The sequence below is a fragment of the Rhinoraja longicauda genome, chromosome 2 (genome assembly GCF_053455715.1).
Source record: "Rhinoraja longicauda isolate Sanriku21f chromosome 2, sRhiLon1.1, whole genome shotgun sequence".
In the NCBI taxonomy this organism is placed as follows: domain Eukaryota; kingdom Metazoa; phylum Chordata; class Chondrichthyes; order Rajiformes; family Arhynchobatidae; genus Rhinoraja; species Rhinoraja longicauda.
In genome coordinates, this window is record NC_135954.1 from 1,698,275 (window position 1) to 1,718,592 (window position 20,318).

The following is a 20,318-nucleotide window of genomic DNA, read 5'->3' on the forward strand; positions in this document are numbered from 1 at the left end:
ATTCAGCGCGGAAACAGGCCCTTCGGCCGTCAGAAGGTAGACACAAAATGCTGGAGTAACTCAGTGGGTCAGGCAGCATCTCTGGAGAGAAGGAATGGGTGCGGTTTTGGGTTGAGACCCTTCTTCAGACAGACTGTCCACACTTCTCCAGTCTGAAGAAGGGTCTCGACCTGAAACGTCACCCATTCCTTCTCTCCAGAGATGCTGCCTGACCCGCTGAGTTGTTCCAGCGGGTAAATTGACTACCTTCGATTTACATCAGCCTCAGCAGTTTTCTTTCCTACACACCTTCGGCCCAGCGAGTCTGCACCAACCAGCGATCCCCACACACTAACACTATCCTACGCACACTAGGAACAATTTACACTTATACCAAGCCAATTAACCTACATACCTGCACCATCTTTGGAGTGTGTGAGGAAACCGAAGATCTCGGTGAAAACCCACGCAGGTCACGCGGAGAACGTACAAACTCCGTACAGACAGCCCCCGTAGTCGGGATCAAACCCGGGTCTCCGGCGTTGTAAGGCAGCAACTCTACCACCTTTGGTACCACCTTTGCATAGAACGCTCTTCCGAATCAAGAAATTGCATTGCATAAATTTTAGCACTTAAAAACCATTTTAATTTAAAATTCCTGCAGGGACAAAAAACCATTGTTATTGCAAGGCTGAAACTCTATCGTTCCTAACCCCCTTTTCCCTATTGACACAATTGTTTTTATAACACAGTTTTTTTCAAACACAAGGTTTCGTAGCAACCTACCTGTTATTGAATAAGAGGATAGGTCCAATGTTGCAGGCTTGTGTTTAGTTCAGTTTAGAGATACAGCGTGGAAACATAGAAACATAGAAAATAGGTGCAGGAGTAGGACATTCGGCCCTGCGAGCCAGCACCGCCATTCAATGTGATCATGGCTGATCATCCACAATCAGTACCCCGTTCCTGCTTTCTCCCCATATCCCTTGATTCCCTTAGCCCAAAGAGCTAAATCTAACTCTCCCTTGAAAACATCCAGTGAATTGGCCTCCACTGTCTTCTGTGGCAGAGAATTCCACAGATTCACAACTCTCTGGGTGAAAAAGTTTTTCCTTATCTCAGTCCTAAATGGCCTACCCCTTATCCTTAAACTGTGACACCTGGTTCTGGACTCCCCCAACATCGGGAACAATTTTCCTGCATCTAGCCTGTCCAATTCTTTAAGAATTTTATATGTTTCTATAAGATCCCCTCTCATCCTTGTAAATTCCATTGAATACAAGCCCAGTTGACCCATTCTTTCATCATATGTCAGTCCCGCCATCCCGGGAATTAGCCTGGTGAACCTACGCTGCACTCCCTCTTTAGCAATAATGTCCTTCCTCAAATTAGGAGACCAAAATTGTACACAATACTCCAGATGCGGTCTCACCAGGGCCCTGTACAACTGCACTAGCACTATCTTACACACTAGGGACGCATTACCATCTTTACCAAAGCCAATTAACCTACAAACCTGCACGTCTTTGGAGTTTACAATTGGATCATTGGAACAGTTTCTGGGGAAGGTGGGACCTGTCCAAGCAGACTGAATTGTACCTGAATCAGACTTGCAGGGAGGTATATCTTTGGTACTGGGGAGAGTTTAAAACAAATTTGGTGAGATATTGGGATACAGAGTAGCTGTATAGTTGTGGGGTGGGAATGGTACAGTCAAATACCAAAGAAAAACTGATCCGGTTAACACAGTAGATGCATAAAGGTGAGTGGAAGGTTAGATTGCACCCATTTTAATGGAAGGTTCATGTTCATAAGTGATAGGAGCAGAATTAGGCCATTCAGATCATCATGGAGGCCAAGTCAATGGATATTTCTAAGACGCAGATTGACAGGTTCTTGATGAGTACGGGTGTCAGGGATTATGGGGAGAAGGCAGGAGAATGGGGTTGAGAGGGAAAGATAGGTCATCCATGGTTGAATGGCAGAGTAGACTTAGAGTGATACAGTGTGGAAACAGGCCTTTCGCCTCAACTCGCCCACACCGGCCAGCATGTCCCAGCATCACTAGTCCCACCTGCCTGCGCTTGGTCCATATCCCTCCAAACCTGTCCTATCCATGTACCTGTCAAATTGTTTCTTAAACGATGGGATAGTCCCAGTCTCAACTACCTCCTCTGGCAGCTTGTTCCATACACCCACCACCTTCTGTGTGAAAAAGTTACCCCTCAGATTCCTATTAAATCTTTTCCATTTCACCTTGAACCCATGTCTTCTGGTCCTCGATTACCCTACTCTGGACAAGAGATTCTACCCAATCTATTCCTCTCATGATTTTACACTTGATGGGCCGAATGGTCTAATTCTACTATCAATTCTGAATTTATATGCCTAATCAGTTTAAGATTCAGAAGAAGGAGGTGTCTGGTCTCTGGCTTGCTGGATCTCCTGCCCCCAACTCTCTTTCAGTTTTCTCCTACCACAATCAGTCTCAAGAAAGGCCCTGATCCGAAACGTCACTTATCCGGTTCTTGATGAGTACGGGTGTCAGGGATTATGGGGAGAAGGCAGGAGAATGGGGTTGAGAGGGAAAGATAGGTCATCCATGGTTGAATGGCAGAGTAGACTTAGAGTGATACAGTGTGGAAACAGGCCTTTCGCCTCAACTCGCCCACACCGGCCAGCATGTCCCAGCATCACTAGTCCCACCTGCCTGCGCTTGGTCCATATCCCTCCAAACCTGTCCTATCCATGTACCTGTCAAATTGTTTCTTAAACGATGGGATAGTCCCAGTCTCAACTACCTCCTCTGGCAGCTTGTTCCATACACCCACCACCTTCTGTGTGAAAAAGTTACCCCTCAGATTCCTATTAAATCTTTTCCATTTCACCTTGAACCCATGTCTTCTGGTCCTCGATTACCCTACTCTGGACAAGAGATTCTACCCAATCTATTCCTCTCATGATTTTACACTTGATGGGCCGAATGGTCTAATTCTACTATCAATTCTGAATTTATATGCCTAATCAGTTTAAGATTCAGAAGAAGGAGGTGTCTGGTCTCTGGCCTGCTGGATCTCCTGCCCCCACCTCTCTTTCAGTTTTCTCCTACCACAATCAGTCTCAAGAAAGGCCCTGATCCGAAACGTCACTTATCCGGTTCCCCTCCACCCAGGGATTTCCAGTGCAGGTTGTTTCCATTCAAATGACAGCTTGTTAGAAATGGGAGAGAAAAAGGGTTACCAAACGTGGAATTAGTGTAGGAAGGAACTACAGACGCTGGTTTACACTGAAGATAGACACAAAACTCCTGAGTAACTCAGCGGGACAGGCAGAATCTCGGGAGAGAAGGAATGGGTGACGTTTCGGGTCGAGACCCTTCACAGACTGGTGAAGAACTTGTGTAGGAAAGAACTGCAGATGCTGGTTAAAATCGAAAGTAGACACACAATGCTGGAGTAACTCAGCGGGATGGGCAGCATCTCGGGAGAGAAGGAATGGGTGACATTTCGGGTCGAGACCCTTCAGACTGATGTCAGGGGAAAGGGCAGCATAAAGAACTTGTGTAGATGGGACATGTTAGTCGGTGTGGGCAAGTTGGGCTGATGGGCCTCTTTCCACACTCTGACTCTGAAATTTAAATGATTCATTGGAAGAAACAACTGAACTTGGAATACCAAAAAAATTACATAATCCAATATTTAGACCGATGGTATCGCATTTGTTATCTTGGCTTGAAACTGCACCGTTCCCCTCCAGCAGGTTGGCCCAATGTAATCTGCTGGCATTGTGGACAGTGGCAATATGGTGGGGTAAGTGAGGTGAGGGAGGGGCCAGGGGGAGAAGTCAGAGAAAGAATTGGTATCCCGGTAGACAGATGTGAATAGGAGATCATTTGAGTTGGGGAGTAGGGTTGCCAACTGTCCCATATTAGCTGGGATATCCCGTATTTTGGGCTAAATTGGTTTGTCCCGTACAGGACCGCCGTCCTTGTCCTGTATTAGGCCCGGACGGCGCTGTCGGCCCGGATGCTGTAGGCCCGGACAGTGTAGGCCCAGAGCCCTGGGCACCGCCTAATGGAGGTTGCATAGCAACCCGCCTCCCTGCCCGGGCGGCCGCCATTGGTGGAGTGGGAGCACGTGGCCGCTGGCTGGTTGAGGTCGCGTGGGGCGGTGACGTCACCTTGTCCCTTATTTTGGAGTGAGATAGTTGGCATCCCTATTGGGAAGATAGAATGGCAGAAGAGCATCAGAACATCTGGGGTGGAGTTCATATGTTCATAATTCAGCTAGGTGCTGAATTAGGCCATTCGGTCCATCAGGTCTACTGCACCATTCATTCATGGTTGATCTATCTTTCCCTCTCAACCCCATTCTCCTGCCTTCTCCCCATAACTCATGATACCCGTACTAATCATCTATCTATCTCCGCTGTAAAAATATCCATTCACTTGTCCTCCCCAGCCGTTTGTGGCAATGAATTCCACAGATTCACCACCCTCTGGCTAAAGAAATTCCTCCCACCTTTCTATTTTTTTATTCTGAGGCTGTGATCTCTGGTCCTAGACTCTCCCACTAGTGGAAACATCCTCTCCACATCCACTGTATCCAAGCTTTTCACAATTCGGTAAGTTTCATTTAGGTTCCCCCCATCCTTCCAAACTCCAGCGAGTGCAGGCCCAGTGCCGTCAAATGTTGATCGTGCGTTAATCCACTCATTCCCCGGTCATTCTCGTAAACTTCCTCTGGGCCCTGGCGATTCAGGGAATCGAGGTTGGTGAGATTGAGACTGGGACTGTGTGATGGAGTGAAATTAGATCTTTCTAGCGAGTGTGGCAGGTGAATCAAAGAAAAGATCAGCAGATGGGTGGGTGTCAGAAAAGAGATTGGCAGTGGAGATATTATCAGTATGAAAAGTGTAATGCAACCTATGAGTTAGAAATTGTTGGGGCCAACCTGCTGTAGGAAGAGCCATCTCAGATTCACCACCACTTGTCCAGTTATGGCCATGCCCTATAATGTTGAGGCAAGCAATAACACTCCAGTCAATGATTCCTTTCGTGTCCTTATTGATCTGGGCACAGAATAATTTTATTTAATTGTTTCCCGATAATATTATCGGGGCGGCACGGTGTCGCAGCGGTAGAGTTGCCGCCTTACAGCGCTTGCAACATCAGAGATCCGGGTTCGATCCCGACTACGGGTGCTGTCTGTGCGGAGTTTGTACGTTCTCCCCGAGATCTCCGGTTTCCTTCCACACTCCAGAGACATGCTGGAACCTAAACTAAACTAAAATTATAGAGTACATTGCATTATTGAACATGCCCTGTAGCCTTTAGAATTGAGTCTAATTCTCATAAATCCCTGCAAGAATTCCATCCCATGATTGCTATACTCTTGTAAAAATGGCCCTCCATCCCAGAATTATGCGTAATTTGTTAAGTGTTATTTAACCATACTATATTTTATCTAAGTGGGAGGAGATGGATGTAAGCAATACAATATTTCAGTAATGTCTGCTATACATGTTTTCAATCGTATTACAATTATTTTATCCTTATAACAGTGTCCTTTTAAGAGTCTGGTTTTACAAACTTCTGATCAGAGAACTCAAAAAATCTTAATTGTTGGGTTATTTTCCCCACCCTTCCCCCTACATTCAGTCTAAGGTCCTACCATCACCTATCCATGTTCTCCACAGATGCTGCCTGACCCGCTGAGTTACTCCAGCACTCTGTGAAACGTCACCTATCCATGTTCTCCACAGATGCTGCCTGACCCGCTGAGTTACTCCAGCACTCTGAAACGTCACCTATCCATATTCTCCACAGATGCTGCCTGACCCGCTGAGTTACACCAGCACTCACTCTGTGAAACGTCACCTATCCATGTTCTCCAGAGATGCTGCCTGACCCGCTGAGTTACTCCAGCACTCTGTGAAACGTCACCTATCCATGTTCTCCAGAGATGCTGCCTGACCCTCTGAGTTACTCCAACACTTTGTCCTTTTGTCTATTAACCAACATCTGCAGTTCCTTGTTTCTACAGAGAATCCCAATTGTTCCTTTTCATCGATTACAAAGCATAAAATCTTGTTCTTCCTGCAGGTTCTCCTACGTTCTTGGATGCCTTGGGGGCTAACGGTACAACAACTATTCAAAGTTCAGCAACGGGAGGTACAGGAAACAAGAGGAAATTTATAGATGACAGACGGGACCAACCTTTTGATAAGAGACTAAGATTCAGTGTGAGACAAACTGAAAGTGCCTACCGATACAGAGATATTGTTGTCAGGAAACAAGATGGGTTTACGCACATTTTACTTTCTACTAAGTCATCGGAAAATAATTCCTTAAATCCAGAGGTGAGTAGTTCACTATTTGTTGCTTTTCTTCTGAGGTAGAGCAAAGTTGTTCCCCAAATGCATTTACTTCCTCACTTCCGTTATCTCGTTGTCCAGTTTGAAACTTGCGTACTTAATTACGATCAAGACACAAATTCATTCAGAGTTATCGTATGTCCAGCTTCTGAGTATTTGTTAGCCAAGTTTGCGTTCTTGAAATTTACAATGTACGATGTACAAGGGCACAGTGTACAATTTCCGAGGTGGCATGGTGTTGACGCGGCGGTAGAGTTGCTGCCTCACAGCGCCAGAGATCCGGGTTCCATTCTGACTACGGGTGCTGCCTGTACGGAGTTCGTACGTTCGCCCCGTGACCTGCGTGAGTTTTCTCCGGGTGCTCCGGTTTCCTCCCACACTCCAAAGACGTGCAGGTTTCTAGGTTGATTGGCTTGGTGTAATTGTAAATTGCCCCTAGTGTGTGTAGGATAGTGTTCGTGTGCGGGACTCGGTGGGCAGAATGGCCTGCTTCCACGCTGTGTCTCTAAACTGAACTGAGCTATAAGAAACAAGTTGGCTTGGAATAAGAAAATTCAAACGGTACTCATGGTCTGAAGGATTGGTCCATTTAGTTATTGGTTTTGAGTGCCATCTGAAGGTCAAACTCTGATATTGCAACGTTAAGCAAAGATATTTGTAACACCAAAATGTTCAGAAACTTGGTTTCTCATGGTTAAACCTTTACTCGAATCATGTAGTAATAAAGAAAGTGAATCTGGCAACATCTGCAGAAATCTGACCGGAACTTTTAGCTAATTGCAAACTACTTTCTTTATTGTACAAGGATATGGAACTTAAGCAGAAATTAGCCGTATGGCTTCTCAAACATGCTTAATTGCACGTGTAGGAAGGAAGTGCAGATGCTGGTTTAAACCGAAGATGGACACAAAAAGCTGGAGTAACTCAAGCAGGACAGGCAGCATCTCTGGAGAGAAGGAATCTGAAGAAGGGTCTCGACCTGAAACGTCAACCATTCCTTCTCTCCAGAGATGCTGCCAGTCCCGCTGAGTTACTCCAGATTTTCATGTCTGCCCTATGCTTAGTTATACTTTGCTTTCTCTCTCTCTCCGTCTCTCCCCCACCCTCGTGCTCCGACTAGTTCCACTGTCCTCCTGATTAAATATCACTGATTGTCTGCCGCATTGTCAGCTTCCCCAGAGCTAACAATGAACCATTCTACGTTTCCTTATCACCATCTGCTTTGATCTGTCCTTTCCACCTGTATCACTCTATGACTCTACACCAGCAATTAGGTAAAGGATTTCATTGACAGGATGTAGCAAGCTTTCACTATATATACCGGTCAGCCAAAACATTATGACCACTGACAGGCAAAGTGAATAACATTGATTATCAAAGGTTCACATAATGCTGGAGTAACTTAGCAGGTCAGGCAGCATCTCAGGAGAGAAGGAATGGGTGACGTTTTGGGTCGAGACCCTTCTTCAGACTGATGTCAGGGGGGCGGGACAAAGGAAGGATATAGGTGGAGATAGGAAGATAGAGGGAGAACTGGAAAGGGGGAGGGGAAGAGAGGGACAGAGGAACTATCTAAAGTTGGAGAAGTCAATGTTCATACCGCTGGGCTGTAAGCTGCCCAAGAGAAATATGAGGTGCTGTTCCTCCAATTTCCGGTGGGCCTCACTATGGCACTGGAGGAGGCCCATGACAGAAAGGTCAGACTGGGAGTGGGAGTGGGAGTTGAAGTGCTCAGCCACCGGGAGATCAGGTTGGTTAAGGCGGACTGAGCGAAGGTGTTGAGCGAAACGATCGCCGAGCCTGCGTTTGGTTTCGCCGATGTAAAGTAGTTGACATCTAGAGCAGCGGATGCAATAGATGAGGTTGGAGGAGGTGCAGGTGAACCTCTGAACAATGATTATATTGTTACGATACTCCACTGCAGGACACACTCTGACGACAGACACAAAAAGCTGGAGTAACTCAGCGGGACAGGCAGCATCTCTGGAGAGAAGGAATGGGTGACGTTTTGGGTCGAGACCCTTCTTCAGGCCCGATCTGAAACGTCACCCTTTCCTTCTCTCCAGAGATGCTGCCTGTCCCACTGAGCTATACCAGCTTTTTGTGTCTACCTTATGCTTAGTTATACTTTGCTCTCTGTCTCCCTCAGTCCCTCCCCCACGCTTGTTCTCCGACTTATTCCACTGTCCTCCTGATTAATTATCACTGATTGTCTGCCGTGTTGTCAGCTTCCCCATAACTAACAATGAACCATTCTACATTCCCTTATCACCATCTGCTCTGATCAATCGTTTTCACACCTTACCCTTCCATTTCTCTAGTCTCATTCTCCCCTGACTCGCAGTCTGAAGAAGGGTCTCGACCCGAAACGTCACCCATTCCTTCTCTCCAGAGATGCTGCCTGTCCCGTTAAGTTACTCCAGCACTCTGTGTCGATCTTTAGTTAAATGGTCTTGGTTATAAGTCCACTGAAAATTTACAGTGTAGCAGCACGAGGAATGATATGAATTCATAAAATGACCAAGACAGCTTATTACGTAGAAATATAGAAAATAGGTGCAGGAGGAGGCCATTTGGCCCTTCGAGCAAGCACCGCCATTCATTGTGATCATGGCTGATCATCCACAATCAGTACCCCGTGCCTGCCTTCTCCCCATACCCCTTGATTCCGCTAGCCCCTTCTCCCTAGTTCTGTTATTCCACTTTTGCAACCACTTCCCTACCTACCAGGGTCAATTTACAGAGGGCCAATTAATCTGTAAACCCGCACGTCTTTGGGATGTGGGAGGAAACAAGAGCACCCGGAGGAAAGCCACGCGGTCACGGGCAGAACGTACAAACTCCAGACAGGGGCCAAGGTGAGGATTGAACCCGGGTCTGTGAAGCCATGAGGCTGTGGCTTCAGTGACAGCACTGCTCGGTTAAATTGGCTCTGAAGCACACCACATCAGGAAATCCTCGATATTGAACATGCATTTTTTCATTGTATTGCATCAATCCTTGCATATCACGGGATCAAGTAGTAAAAGCCGTTTCCTGAACTTTAAAGGCGAAAGTTTCCAAAGAGTTTTAACCTGCGAGGTTGCGTCTCCAAACTTCCCGGCTCGTGGTTTTGTCATGGCGGCGACTCACATTTTGATTCCTATCATATCTAAGGATTTCTGCACTTCAGCTTTGTCTATATCCAATATACAGCATCAGGCAAAAACTGCAGAAGTGTGAAAACACACCACCAGATTCAGGGACCGTTTCTTCCCAGCTGTTATCAGGCAACTGAACCATCCTACCACAACCAGAGAGCAGTGCTGAACTATTATCTACCTCATTGGAGACCCTCGGACTATCCTTGACCAGACTTTACTGGCTTTACCTTGCACTAAGCGTTATTCCCTTATTCCCTTATCATATATCTGTTCACTGGAAATAGCTTGATTGTAATCATATATTGTTTTTTCTGCTGACTGATTAGCACGCGACAAAAAGCTTTTCGCTGTACCTCGATACACGTGACAATAAACTAAAGTGAACATGGAGAGTACGCCATAAGACCTGGCCCTGCGACTGCTCCGCCTACACGTGATCCATATCTCGGGTTGCCAACTGTCCCGTATTAGCCGGGACATCACATATTTTGGGCTAAATTGGGGGTTTGTCCCACACGGGACCGCCTTTGTCCTGTATTAACAGGGTTGCCAACTTATTTACTCCCAAATAAGGGACAAAGGGTGACGTCACCGCCCCGCGCCCCACATGACCTCACCCAGCCAGCGGCCACGTGCTCCCGCTCCACCAATGGCGGCCGCACAACTCTCCACCAATGGTGGATTCACAACTCTCTGGGGTGGAAAAAGTTTTTCCTCAACTCTGTTCTAAATTGCCTACCCCTTATTCTTAAACTGTGGCCCCTGGTTCTGGACTCCACCGTCATCGGGAACATGTTTCCTGCCTCTGGCGTGTCCAATCTTATGTTTCAATAAGATCCCCTCTCATCCTTCTAAATTTCAGTGCATACAAGCCCAGTCGCTCCATTCTTTCAACATACGACAGTCCCGCCTGCTCTGTCTATGCCTCTTGTAGTTTTATATAATTCAATCAGGGTTCCTCGCAACCTCTGCCATTCCAGAGAAAACAATCTAAGTCTGTCTGACTTCTCCCTGCAGCTAATCCCCTCTAATCCAGGCTTCATTATGAAATATTTCTTTAAACATCTGCCTCTGGCCTGTTATTGTTGTATCCCTTAATCTGGTTTTATAATCCACTTGAGCCAAGCTTCCCTTGTGTCTGTGTAATTGCATTTACTTAAATGTAAGACCCAATCTGGTCCCACAGGATGATGTAAAAGGCAAGCAATTTAAGAGCAAGGGTTTATTCTTCACTGAGATGTATTAGAGTCATAGAGTGATACAGCATGGAAACAACTTGCTCACACCGGCCAGTTTGTCCCATCTACACTCGTCCCACCTGCCCGTGTTTGGCCCATATCCCTCCAAACCTGTCCTATCCATGTAACTGTCTAACTGTTTCTCAAACATTGGGATTGTCCCAGCCTCAACTACCTCCATACACCCACCACTCTTTGTGTGAAAAAGTCGCCCCTCAGATTCCTCTTTCCTCCTTCACTTTAAATCTATGTCCTCTGCTCCTTATAAGAAATGCTGCCCGACCTACTGAGTTACTCCAGCAAAATGTGTCGTGAAAAAAATGTCTGAAGAAGGGTCTCAACCCGAATCATCACCCATTCCTTCTCTCCCGAGATGCTGCCTGACCCGCTGAGTTACTCCAGCATTTTGTGTCTACCTTCGAGTTACTCCAGCACTTATTTTGTAAACCAGCACCTGCAGCTCCTTGTTTCCACGTTGGTGTTCACTTTGGCAGAAAGTGTTGGGTTTTGAATTCTCTGAGTGATGAGTTGTGCTGTGTCCATACGTGGTCACAGGAATAGAAGGATAAAAATCAAACCTGGGTTCTTCAGAATAAAGTCCTATGCAAAGTATTGAAGGATAAGAAGAAACAGAAGAACTACAGGCTGTAGAACCTTGTAAGATGTCAAGATAACTGTAGAAATATTGCAAGCAATAAAGAAAAATCGTCTGCAGAAAATTACTTTGAACGATATGATATGATAGAACTTTACGTATCCCAGGAGGGAAATTGATGTGCGTGGTGGGACTGAGCAGATTCAAGGTTTCTGATCTATACATGTAAGCCACAGAAAAAGGTGATAAATGAGGAACGTTGAAGCAACAATTAAACGGGATATTGGGGTACATAGAAGAACCTGATAATATGCCTGAAGGCATTCTACATGCAGATGCCAATTAATATATGTTGAGCTGAAGAAAGCTGTTACTGAATGTAAAAGCAAATGGTAGAGAAATTACTTATCCTTTCACCATTGTGACTGAAAAGGCATGATGATATTCCAAGTAGGTACAGTGCCTTTCATAATGTTTGGAACAAAGGCCCATCATTTATTCATCTGCCTCTGTACTCCACAATTTGAGATTTGTAATAGAAAAAATCACATGTGGTTAAAGTGCACATTGTCAGATTTTAATAAAGGCCATTTTTATACATTTTGGTTTCACCATGTAGAGATTACAACAGTGTTTATACATAGTCCCCCCATTTCAGGGCACCATAATGTTTGGGACACAGCAATGTCATGTCAATGAAAGTAGTCATGTTTAGTATTTTGTTGCATATCCTTTGCATGCAATGAATGCTTGAAGTCTGCGATTCATGGACATCACCAGTTGCTGGGTGTCTTCTCTGGTGATGCTCTGCCAGGCCTGTATTGCAGCCATCTTTAGCTTCTGCTTGTTTTGGGGGCTAGTCCCCTTCAGTTTTCTCTTCAGCATATAAAAGGCATGCTCAATTGGGTTCAGATCGGGTGATTGACTTGGCCACTCAAGAATTAACCATTTTTTTAGCTTTGGAAAACTTCTTTGTTGCTTTAGCAGTATGTTTGGGATCATTGTCTTGCTGTAGAATGAACCACCGGCCAATGAGTTTTGAGGCATTTGTTTGAACTTAAGCAGATAGGATGTGTCTATACACTTCAGAATTCATTATGCTACTACCATCAGCAGTTGTATCATCAATGAAGATAAGTGAGCCAGTACCTTCAGCAGCCATACATGCCCAGGCCATAACACCCCCACCACCGTGTTTCACAGATGAGGTGGTATGCTTTGGATCTTGGGCAGTTCCTTCTCTCCTCCATACTTTGCTCTTGCCATCACTCTGATATAAGTTAATCTTCGTCTCATCTGTCCACAAGACCTTTTTCCAGAACTGTGGTTGCTGTGTTAAGTACTTCTTGGCTGAAGAAGGGTCTGAAGAAGGGTCTCGACCCGAAACGTCACCCATTCCCTCTCTCCTAGATGCTGCCTGACTTGCTGAGTTACTTAAGCATTTTGTGATACCTTCGATTTGTACCAGCATCTGCAGTTATTTTCCTACAGTACTTCTTGGCAAACTGTAACCTGACCATTCTATTTTTGCGTCTAACCAGTGGTTTGCATCTCGCAGTGTAGCCTCTGTATTTCTGTTCATGAAGTCTTCTGCGGACAGTGGTCATTGACAAATCCACACCTGACTCCTGAAGAGTGTTTCTGATCTGTCGGACAGGTGTTTGGGGATTTTTCTTTATTATAGAGAGAATTCTTCTGTCATTAGCTGTGGAGGTCTTCCTTGGCCTGCCGGTCCCTTTGTGATTAGTAAGCTCACCAGTGCTCTCTTTCTTCTTAATGATGTTCCAAACAGTTGATTTTGGTAAGCCTAAGGTTTGGCTGATGTCTCAAACAGTTTCATTCTTGTTTCTCAGTCTCATAATGGCTTCTTTGACTTTCATTAGTACAACTTTGGTCCTCGTGTTGATAAACAGCAATAAAAGTTTCCAAATGTGAAGGAAAGACTGGAGGAAAGACTAGGTGCTGAGAGCTCTCTTATACCTGCATTAAGGAGGCACTTAAACACACCTGAGCAATTACAAACACCTGTGAAGCCATGTGTCCCAAACATTATGGTGCCCTGAAATGGGGGGACTATGTATAAACACAGCTATACAGTAATTTCTATATGATTAAACCAAAATGTATAAAAATGGCCTTTAATAAAATCTGACAATGTGCACTTTATCCACATGTGATTTTTTTTCTGTTACAAATCTCAAATTGTGGAGTACTGAGGCAAATAAATAAATGATGATCATTGTCCCAAACATTATGAAGGGCCCTGTATCTCCATTTTGTGTGGGGATTTCACACATGTCGATGTGAACGTCTCGGAATGAGTAATACTTTGAATGAGTGATACGTTATAGTGCACAGTGAAATGCTTTGTTTTGCATGCAACCGAGGCAGTACACGTGTCACCATGTGACAAAGTGACATAAGTACCAAACAGTCCTATCTACTGCCTGCCACTGTATGTGCTGACCTCCAGTGCTGTCTGTGTGGAGTTCAAACGTTATCCCTGTGACTGCGTGGGTTTCCTCCAGGTGCCCCGGTTTCCACCCACGTTCCATAGATGTGCAAGTTTGTCGGTTAATTGGCCCTCTGTAGAAGTGGGATGCAGGGGATTCGTTGCTACGTCTACAATAGACCAGTCTATTGAAGAAAATGGGGGTGAGGGGTGGCTCCCTCCAACAAGCAATCAAGTCCGTGTCAAATCAGCAGAAATAAGCAGCAATTGGCTTTGGATTAAAAGGAAAGACAACAACTGGGCTGCAAGATGAAGACAGGAGGGTATGGAACTGAGGGGGGTGTACCTGGGACTCCAGGTATCACTGCGAGCCCTCTGGAGGCATCGTGAGCTTATCAATGAAATGTCAAAGAAGGAGGGTGCCCACCTGATGACCCCAATGACGTACCTACCCTCCCTTTCACCACTCCAATCCCACTGCCAACATCAAGAGTGCCGACTGACCACGGGATTGAAACATCAAGTCCTATTAGCTCTACTGTAAATTGCCCCCAGAGTGTGCAGGGAGTGGATGAGAAAGTGGGACTAGTGTGAAGGGGGGATTGAAGGTTGGCACAGACTCGGTGGGCCGCGGGGCATTTCCATGCTGTATCTCTAAACTAAGTTCAGTAGTTAATTAGGGATGTACCATAAATGTTCAAGATTCAAGATTCAAGATTCAAGATATCTTTATTTGTCATCCAAAAAACAAGTTTTTTGGACGAAATTTCGTCACCCACAGTCCAACAATAAGAGCAATAAAATAAGCAAATTACACAACCCCAACCAACACAAAACCCCCCAAAAAGAAACATCCATCACAGTGAGTCTCCTCCAGTCCCTCCTCACTGTGATGGAAGGCCACAATGTCTTTTTCCTCTTCCCCTGCCGTCTTCTCCTGCGGTCAGGCTGTTGTCGTTGCCATGTTCCAGGCTGCGCCGGACGGTGAAATGTCCGCAACGGGCCGACCCAAGCCCCGCTGTAAGTTGGGGCGGTCGGGGCTCCCGACATTGAAGCCCCCGCCGAGCAGAGAAAATTCCGTGGCCTATTTCAGGCCGCGCCGGACGGTGAAATGTCCGCGGTGGGCCGACCCAAGCCCCGCGATCCGCTGCCGCTGCCGGAGCTCCCGATGTAGGCATCCACGCGGCCCGAGCCTAAGGCGAGTCGCAGCCGCTCCCGCAGCCTCCGAGAACGGCCGGCTCCGCTGATGGTGAGTCTGGTCCGCGGGCTCAGCGAACCAGAGCCCTGGAGGCCGCCAGCTCCAGGAGTTGGGCCGATGGTAGGCCGCAGCAGGAACGGAGACACGGCCCAGAACACAAAGGTCGGGTCTCCGTTCGGAAGGGACACATATTACAATTTTACAGTTCCCCCCCTCCCCCCCCACATACACACACAGTACACAAACACAAAAACACCACATCACAACTACAATTAAGACAACAAAAACACAAAGACAATGGACTGCAGGTAAGCCGCAGCTGCTAGGGCAGCGCCGCCATCTTTTTTTTGTTGGCCTTGAACGAATAAATGCTGATGTATTGACCCAGAAGAGATCTCCAATGAATAACGAGGACTGTTGTGAAACCAAGATAATGATTTGTATGCAAAATCCTTGACTGTCTGCGTAGAGAATAGACCTACAAACCTTAACGTCTTTGGAGCGTGGGAGGAAACTGAAGATCTCAGAGAAAACCCACACAGGTCATGAGGAGAACGTACAAAACTCAGTGCAGACAGCACCCGTAGTTGGGATTGAACCCGTGTCTCTGGCGGTGTGAGGCAACAACTCTACCGCTGTGAGGCGGCAACTCTACCGCTGTGCCACCGTGCTGTAACTATCTCTAAACTAAGTTCAGTAGGTAATTAGGGCTGGACCATAAATGAATAAAAGCTGATGTTTGATGTAGATGAGATCTTCAATAAATAATGAGAACCATTGTGAAACCAAGGAGGTATTAATAGTGCAATGGTATTGTATGTTAAATACTGGATAATAGACACAAAAACACACCTCTGTGCAGACAAAATGCATAGGAAGGAACTGCAGGTGCTGGTTTACACCGAAGATAGACACAAAATGCTGGAGTAACTCAGCAGGACAGGCAGCATCTCTGGAGAAGGTGGAATGGGTGATTTGTCGGGTCGAGACCCTTCTTCAGACTGAGTGAGGGGAGAGGGTCCAGAGATATGGAGAAGAGTCTCGACCCAAAAAGTCACTTCTCTCCAGAGATGCTCCCTGGCTGACCTGCTTACTCCAGCATTTTGTGTGACTCTTCAGTGTAAACCAGCAGCTGTGGTTTCTTCCTGCACATTTTGTCTGCACAGACGTCTGTTTATAACTGTGCATGAAACCTGTTTCTACAATTAAGAATGCGGCAAAAAGTCTTCACCCAGAGAGTTGTGAATCTGTGGAATTCTCTGCCGCAGAAAACAGTGGAGGCCAATTCACTGGATGTTTTCAAGAGAGAGTTAGATTCAGCTCTTACGGCTAAAGGAATCAAGGGATATGGGGGAAAAAGCAGGAATGGGGTACAGATTTTAGGTGATCACCCGTGATCATATGAATGGCGGTGCTGGCTCGAAGGGCCGAATGGCCTATTCCTGCACCTTTTAAATTTAGAGATACAGCGCGGAAACAGGCCCTTTCAGCCCACCTGGTCCGTGCCGATCAGCGATCCCCGCACATTAACACTATCCTATACCCACTAGGGACAATTTTTGACATTTACCAAACCAATTAACCTACGTCTTTGGTGTGGGAGGAAACCGAAGATCTCGGAGAAAACCCACCCAGGTCACTGGGAGAACGTACAAACTCCGTACAGACAGCACCCGTAGTCAGGATTGAACCCGGGTCTCCAACGCTGCATTCGCTGTAAGGCAGCAACTCTACCGCTGCGCCACCGTGCCGCCCTATTTTTCTATGTTTCTATGTTTCTGTTGCAAATTTCGGTTTGGCTTCTAATCGCTTTTTAATTGTTTTGTTTACAGGTAATGAAGGAAATGCAAAGTGCTCTGAACACTGCAGCAGCTGATGATAGTAAATTGGTTTTGCTGAGTGCTGTAGGAAGTGTGTTTTGTTGTGGTCTTGATTTTATTTATTTCATTCGACGATTAACAGATGACCGAAAAAGAGAGAGTATTAAAATGACCGAGTCCATCAGGTACGCAGCTTCTAATGTTGGCCTTGCGTTGCTGGGAATGCTCAAAAGGTCGGGCAGCACCTGTGGAGAAAGAAAATAGCTAAAGTTCCAGTTTCCTTGAGCTTTCATGGAATTGGAAGGTTAAATATTTAACACGTTGTAAGCAACTGCAGCACTGTGTGTTAACGTGGGGGTCAGCATTCATAGTTTAGTTTAGTTTAGAGATGCAGCGTGGAAACAGGCCCTTCGGCCCACCGGGTCCAGGCCGACCAGCGATCCCCGCACATTAACACTACCCTATACCCACTAGGGACAATTTTTTAAAACATTTACCAAGCCAATTAACCTACAAATCTGCACGCCTTTGGAGTGTGGGAGGAAACCGAAGATCTCGGAGAAAACCCACGCAGATCACGGGGAGAACGTACAAACTCCGTACAAACAGCACCCGTAGTCGGGATGGAACCCGGGTCTCCGGCGCTGCAAGTGCTGTAAGGCAGCAACTCTACTGCCCATAGTTTTACAGCATTTCACTTCACAGAATTTCATTGTTCCATTTCGGGACATAAAGTCAAAGAGTCATAGAGTCATACAGTGTGGAAACAGGCCCTTCAGCCCAACTTGCCCACACCGCCCAACTTGTCCCAGCTACATCAGTCCCACCTGCCAGCGCTTGGTCCATATCCCTCTAAACCAGTCCTATCCATGTACCTGACTAAATGTTTCTTAAACGTTGGGATAGTCCCAGCCTCAACTACCTCCTCTGGCAGCTTGTTCCATACACCCACCACACCACCTTTTGTGTGAAAAAGTTACCCCTCAGGTTCCTATTAAATCTTTCCCCCTTCGCCTTGAACCTATGTCTTCTGGTCCTCGATTCCCTCACTCTGGGCAAGAGACTCTGTGTGTCTACCTGATCTTTTCCTTCTCATGATTTTATACACCTCAATTATTATACCTCTCATCCTCCTGCACTCCAGGGAATAGAGTCCCAGCCCTACTCAACCTCTCCGTATAGATCAGACCCTCGAATCCTGGCACATCCTCGTACATCTTCTCTGCACCTATCCAACTTGACAACATCTTTCCCAGAACTCTCACCCTAACCATATAACATGGTTACAGCTTTCCCTTTTACAGAATTGTTCTGTTTTGGGGCATATGACAATAAAACACAGAGGTAAACACAAAATGCTGGGGGCAGGGGGGTGTTGTTGGAGGGTAGCTCACACAGGGGAACTTGGCCTACATTTAAATCTGTGCCTTGAAGGTGGAGTCGCAGGTAGATAGGGCGGTCAAAAAGGCTTTTGGCACTTTGGCCTTCATCAGTCAGAGTATTGAGTATAGAAGTTGGGAGGTCATGTTGCAGTTGTATAAGACGTTGGTGAGACCACATTTAGAATATTGTGTTCAGTTCTGGGCACCATGTTACAGGAAAGGTATTGTCAAACTTGAAAGGGTTCAGAAAAGATTTACCAGGACTAGAGGGAGTGAGCTACAGGGAGAGGTTGAGTAGGCTGGGTCTCTATTCCATGGAGCGCAGGAGAATGAGGGGTGATGATAAAGAAGTGCATAAAATCATGAGAGGAATAGATCGGGTAGACGCACAGAGTCTCTTGCCCAGAATGGGAAATGGTGATCAGAGGACATAATTCAAGGTGAAGGGGAAAAGATTTAATTGGAATCTGAGGGGTAACTTTTTCACACAGATGGTGGTGGGTGTATGGAACGAGCTGCCAGAGGAGGTAGTTGAGGCTGGGACTATCCCATCGTTTAAGAAACAGTTAGACAGGTACATGGATAGGACAGGTTTGGAGGGAAATGGACCAAGCGCAGGCAGGTGGGACTAATGTAGCTGGGACATTGTTGGCCAGTGTGGGCGTGTCGGGCCGAAGGGCCTGTTTCCACACTGTATCACTCTATGACGAGCAATAAAAGTGCACGCGTAAGATAGCAGTGCTTTTGACCTGTTGTTTTCATAGTGGCGCAGTGGGTAGAGTGGCTGTCTTATGGCGCCAGAGACCCGGGTTCCATTCAGACTATGGGTGCTGTCTGTACGGAGTTTGCACATTCTCCCCGTGACCTGCGTGGGTTTCCTCGGTTTTGTCCCACACTCCAAAGACGTACAGGCTTGTAGGTTAATTGGCTGTGGTAAATTGTAAATTGTCCCTGGTGCGTGGGATAGTGTGATCACTGGTCGGCGCTGACTCGGGGGGCTGAAGGACCTGATTCCATACTGTATCTCTAAAGTCTAAGTTCTAAATGTACAGTCATTTAGAATCATTCTAATTTCTGTCCATAAGTCCAGATTCTGGTCCACAATTCCTCAAGTTTTCATGCAGCATCGTTTAAATGTGAAGAGATTCTGCCTACACCACTCTTTTAATGGCTGGAGTATCCATTTTCATTTATTTTCAATCCATTTTCTATGAACTTTCCATTTTTCTGAATGAAAAAAAGATTTCAAATCCCTTCTGTTCCGACTATTAATTATCTTAAAGTGATCTGGTGATCAACCTTCCTGCTAGTGGAAAAATCTGATCACCTTGTTTATATCTCTAATAATTTTGTCCACCTCAATTAAATAGAAACATAGAAAATAGGTGCAGGAGGAGGCCATTTAGCCCTTTGAGCCAGCACCGGACATTCATTGTGATCATGGCTGATCATCCACGTTCACTAACCTGTGCCTGCCTTCTCCCCATATCCCTTGATTCCACTAGCCCCTGGAGCTCTATCTAACTCTCTTTTAAACTCATCCAGTGAATTGGCCTCCACTGCCCTCTGTGGCGGAGAATTCCACAAATTCGCAACTCTCTGGGTGGAAAAAGTTTCTTCTACCTCAGTTTTAAATGGCCTCCCCTTTATTCTTAGACTGTGGCCCCTGGTTCTGAACTCCCCTAACATTGAGAACATTTTTCCTGCATCTAGCTTGTCCAGTTCTTTAAGAATTTTATACATTTCTATTAGATCCCCTCTCATCCTTCTAAACTCCAGTGAATACAAGCTCAGTCTTTCCTCATATGACAGTCCCGCCATTCCGTGGATTAACCTGGTGAACCTATGCTGCACTGCCTCAATAACAAGGATGTCCTTCCTCAAATTAGGAGACCAAAATTGCGCAACAAAACTCTAGATGTGGTCTCACCATGGCACCTACACAACTGCAGAAGGACCTCTTTATTCCTATACTCAAATCCTCTCGTTATGAAGGCCAACATGCCATTAGCTTTCTTCGCTGCCTGCAGTACCTGCACGCTTACTTTCAGTGACTGGTGTACAAGGACACCCAGATCTCTTTGCACTTCCCCTTTACCTAATCTGACACCATTGAGATAATGTTCCTATGTTTAT

At 46.0% G+C, this 20,318-nt stretch overlaps 1 protein-coding gene across 1 annotated transcript in view; it reads left to right on the top strand.

Moving 5' to 3' along the window:
• The first annotated feature begins 1,731 nt into the window (after window positions 1-1,731).
• The window catches only part of cdyl (chromodomain protein, Y-like), a 30,328-nt gene continuing 11,741 nt past the window's right edge, over window positions 1,732-20,318 (top strand). Inside the window, exons 1-3 of the mRNA XM_078430057.1 lie at window positions 1,732-1,741; window positions 6,083-6,339; window positions 16,813-16,985. Of these exons, the coding sequence (XP_078286183.1) occupies window positions 1,732-1,741; window positions 6,083-6,339; window positions 16,813-16,985 (440 nt within the window). The remainder of the gene's footprint in view (window positions 1,742-6,082; window positions 6,340-16,812; window positions 16,986-20,318) is intronic.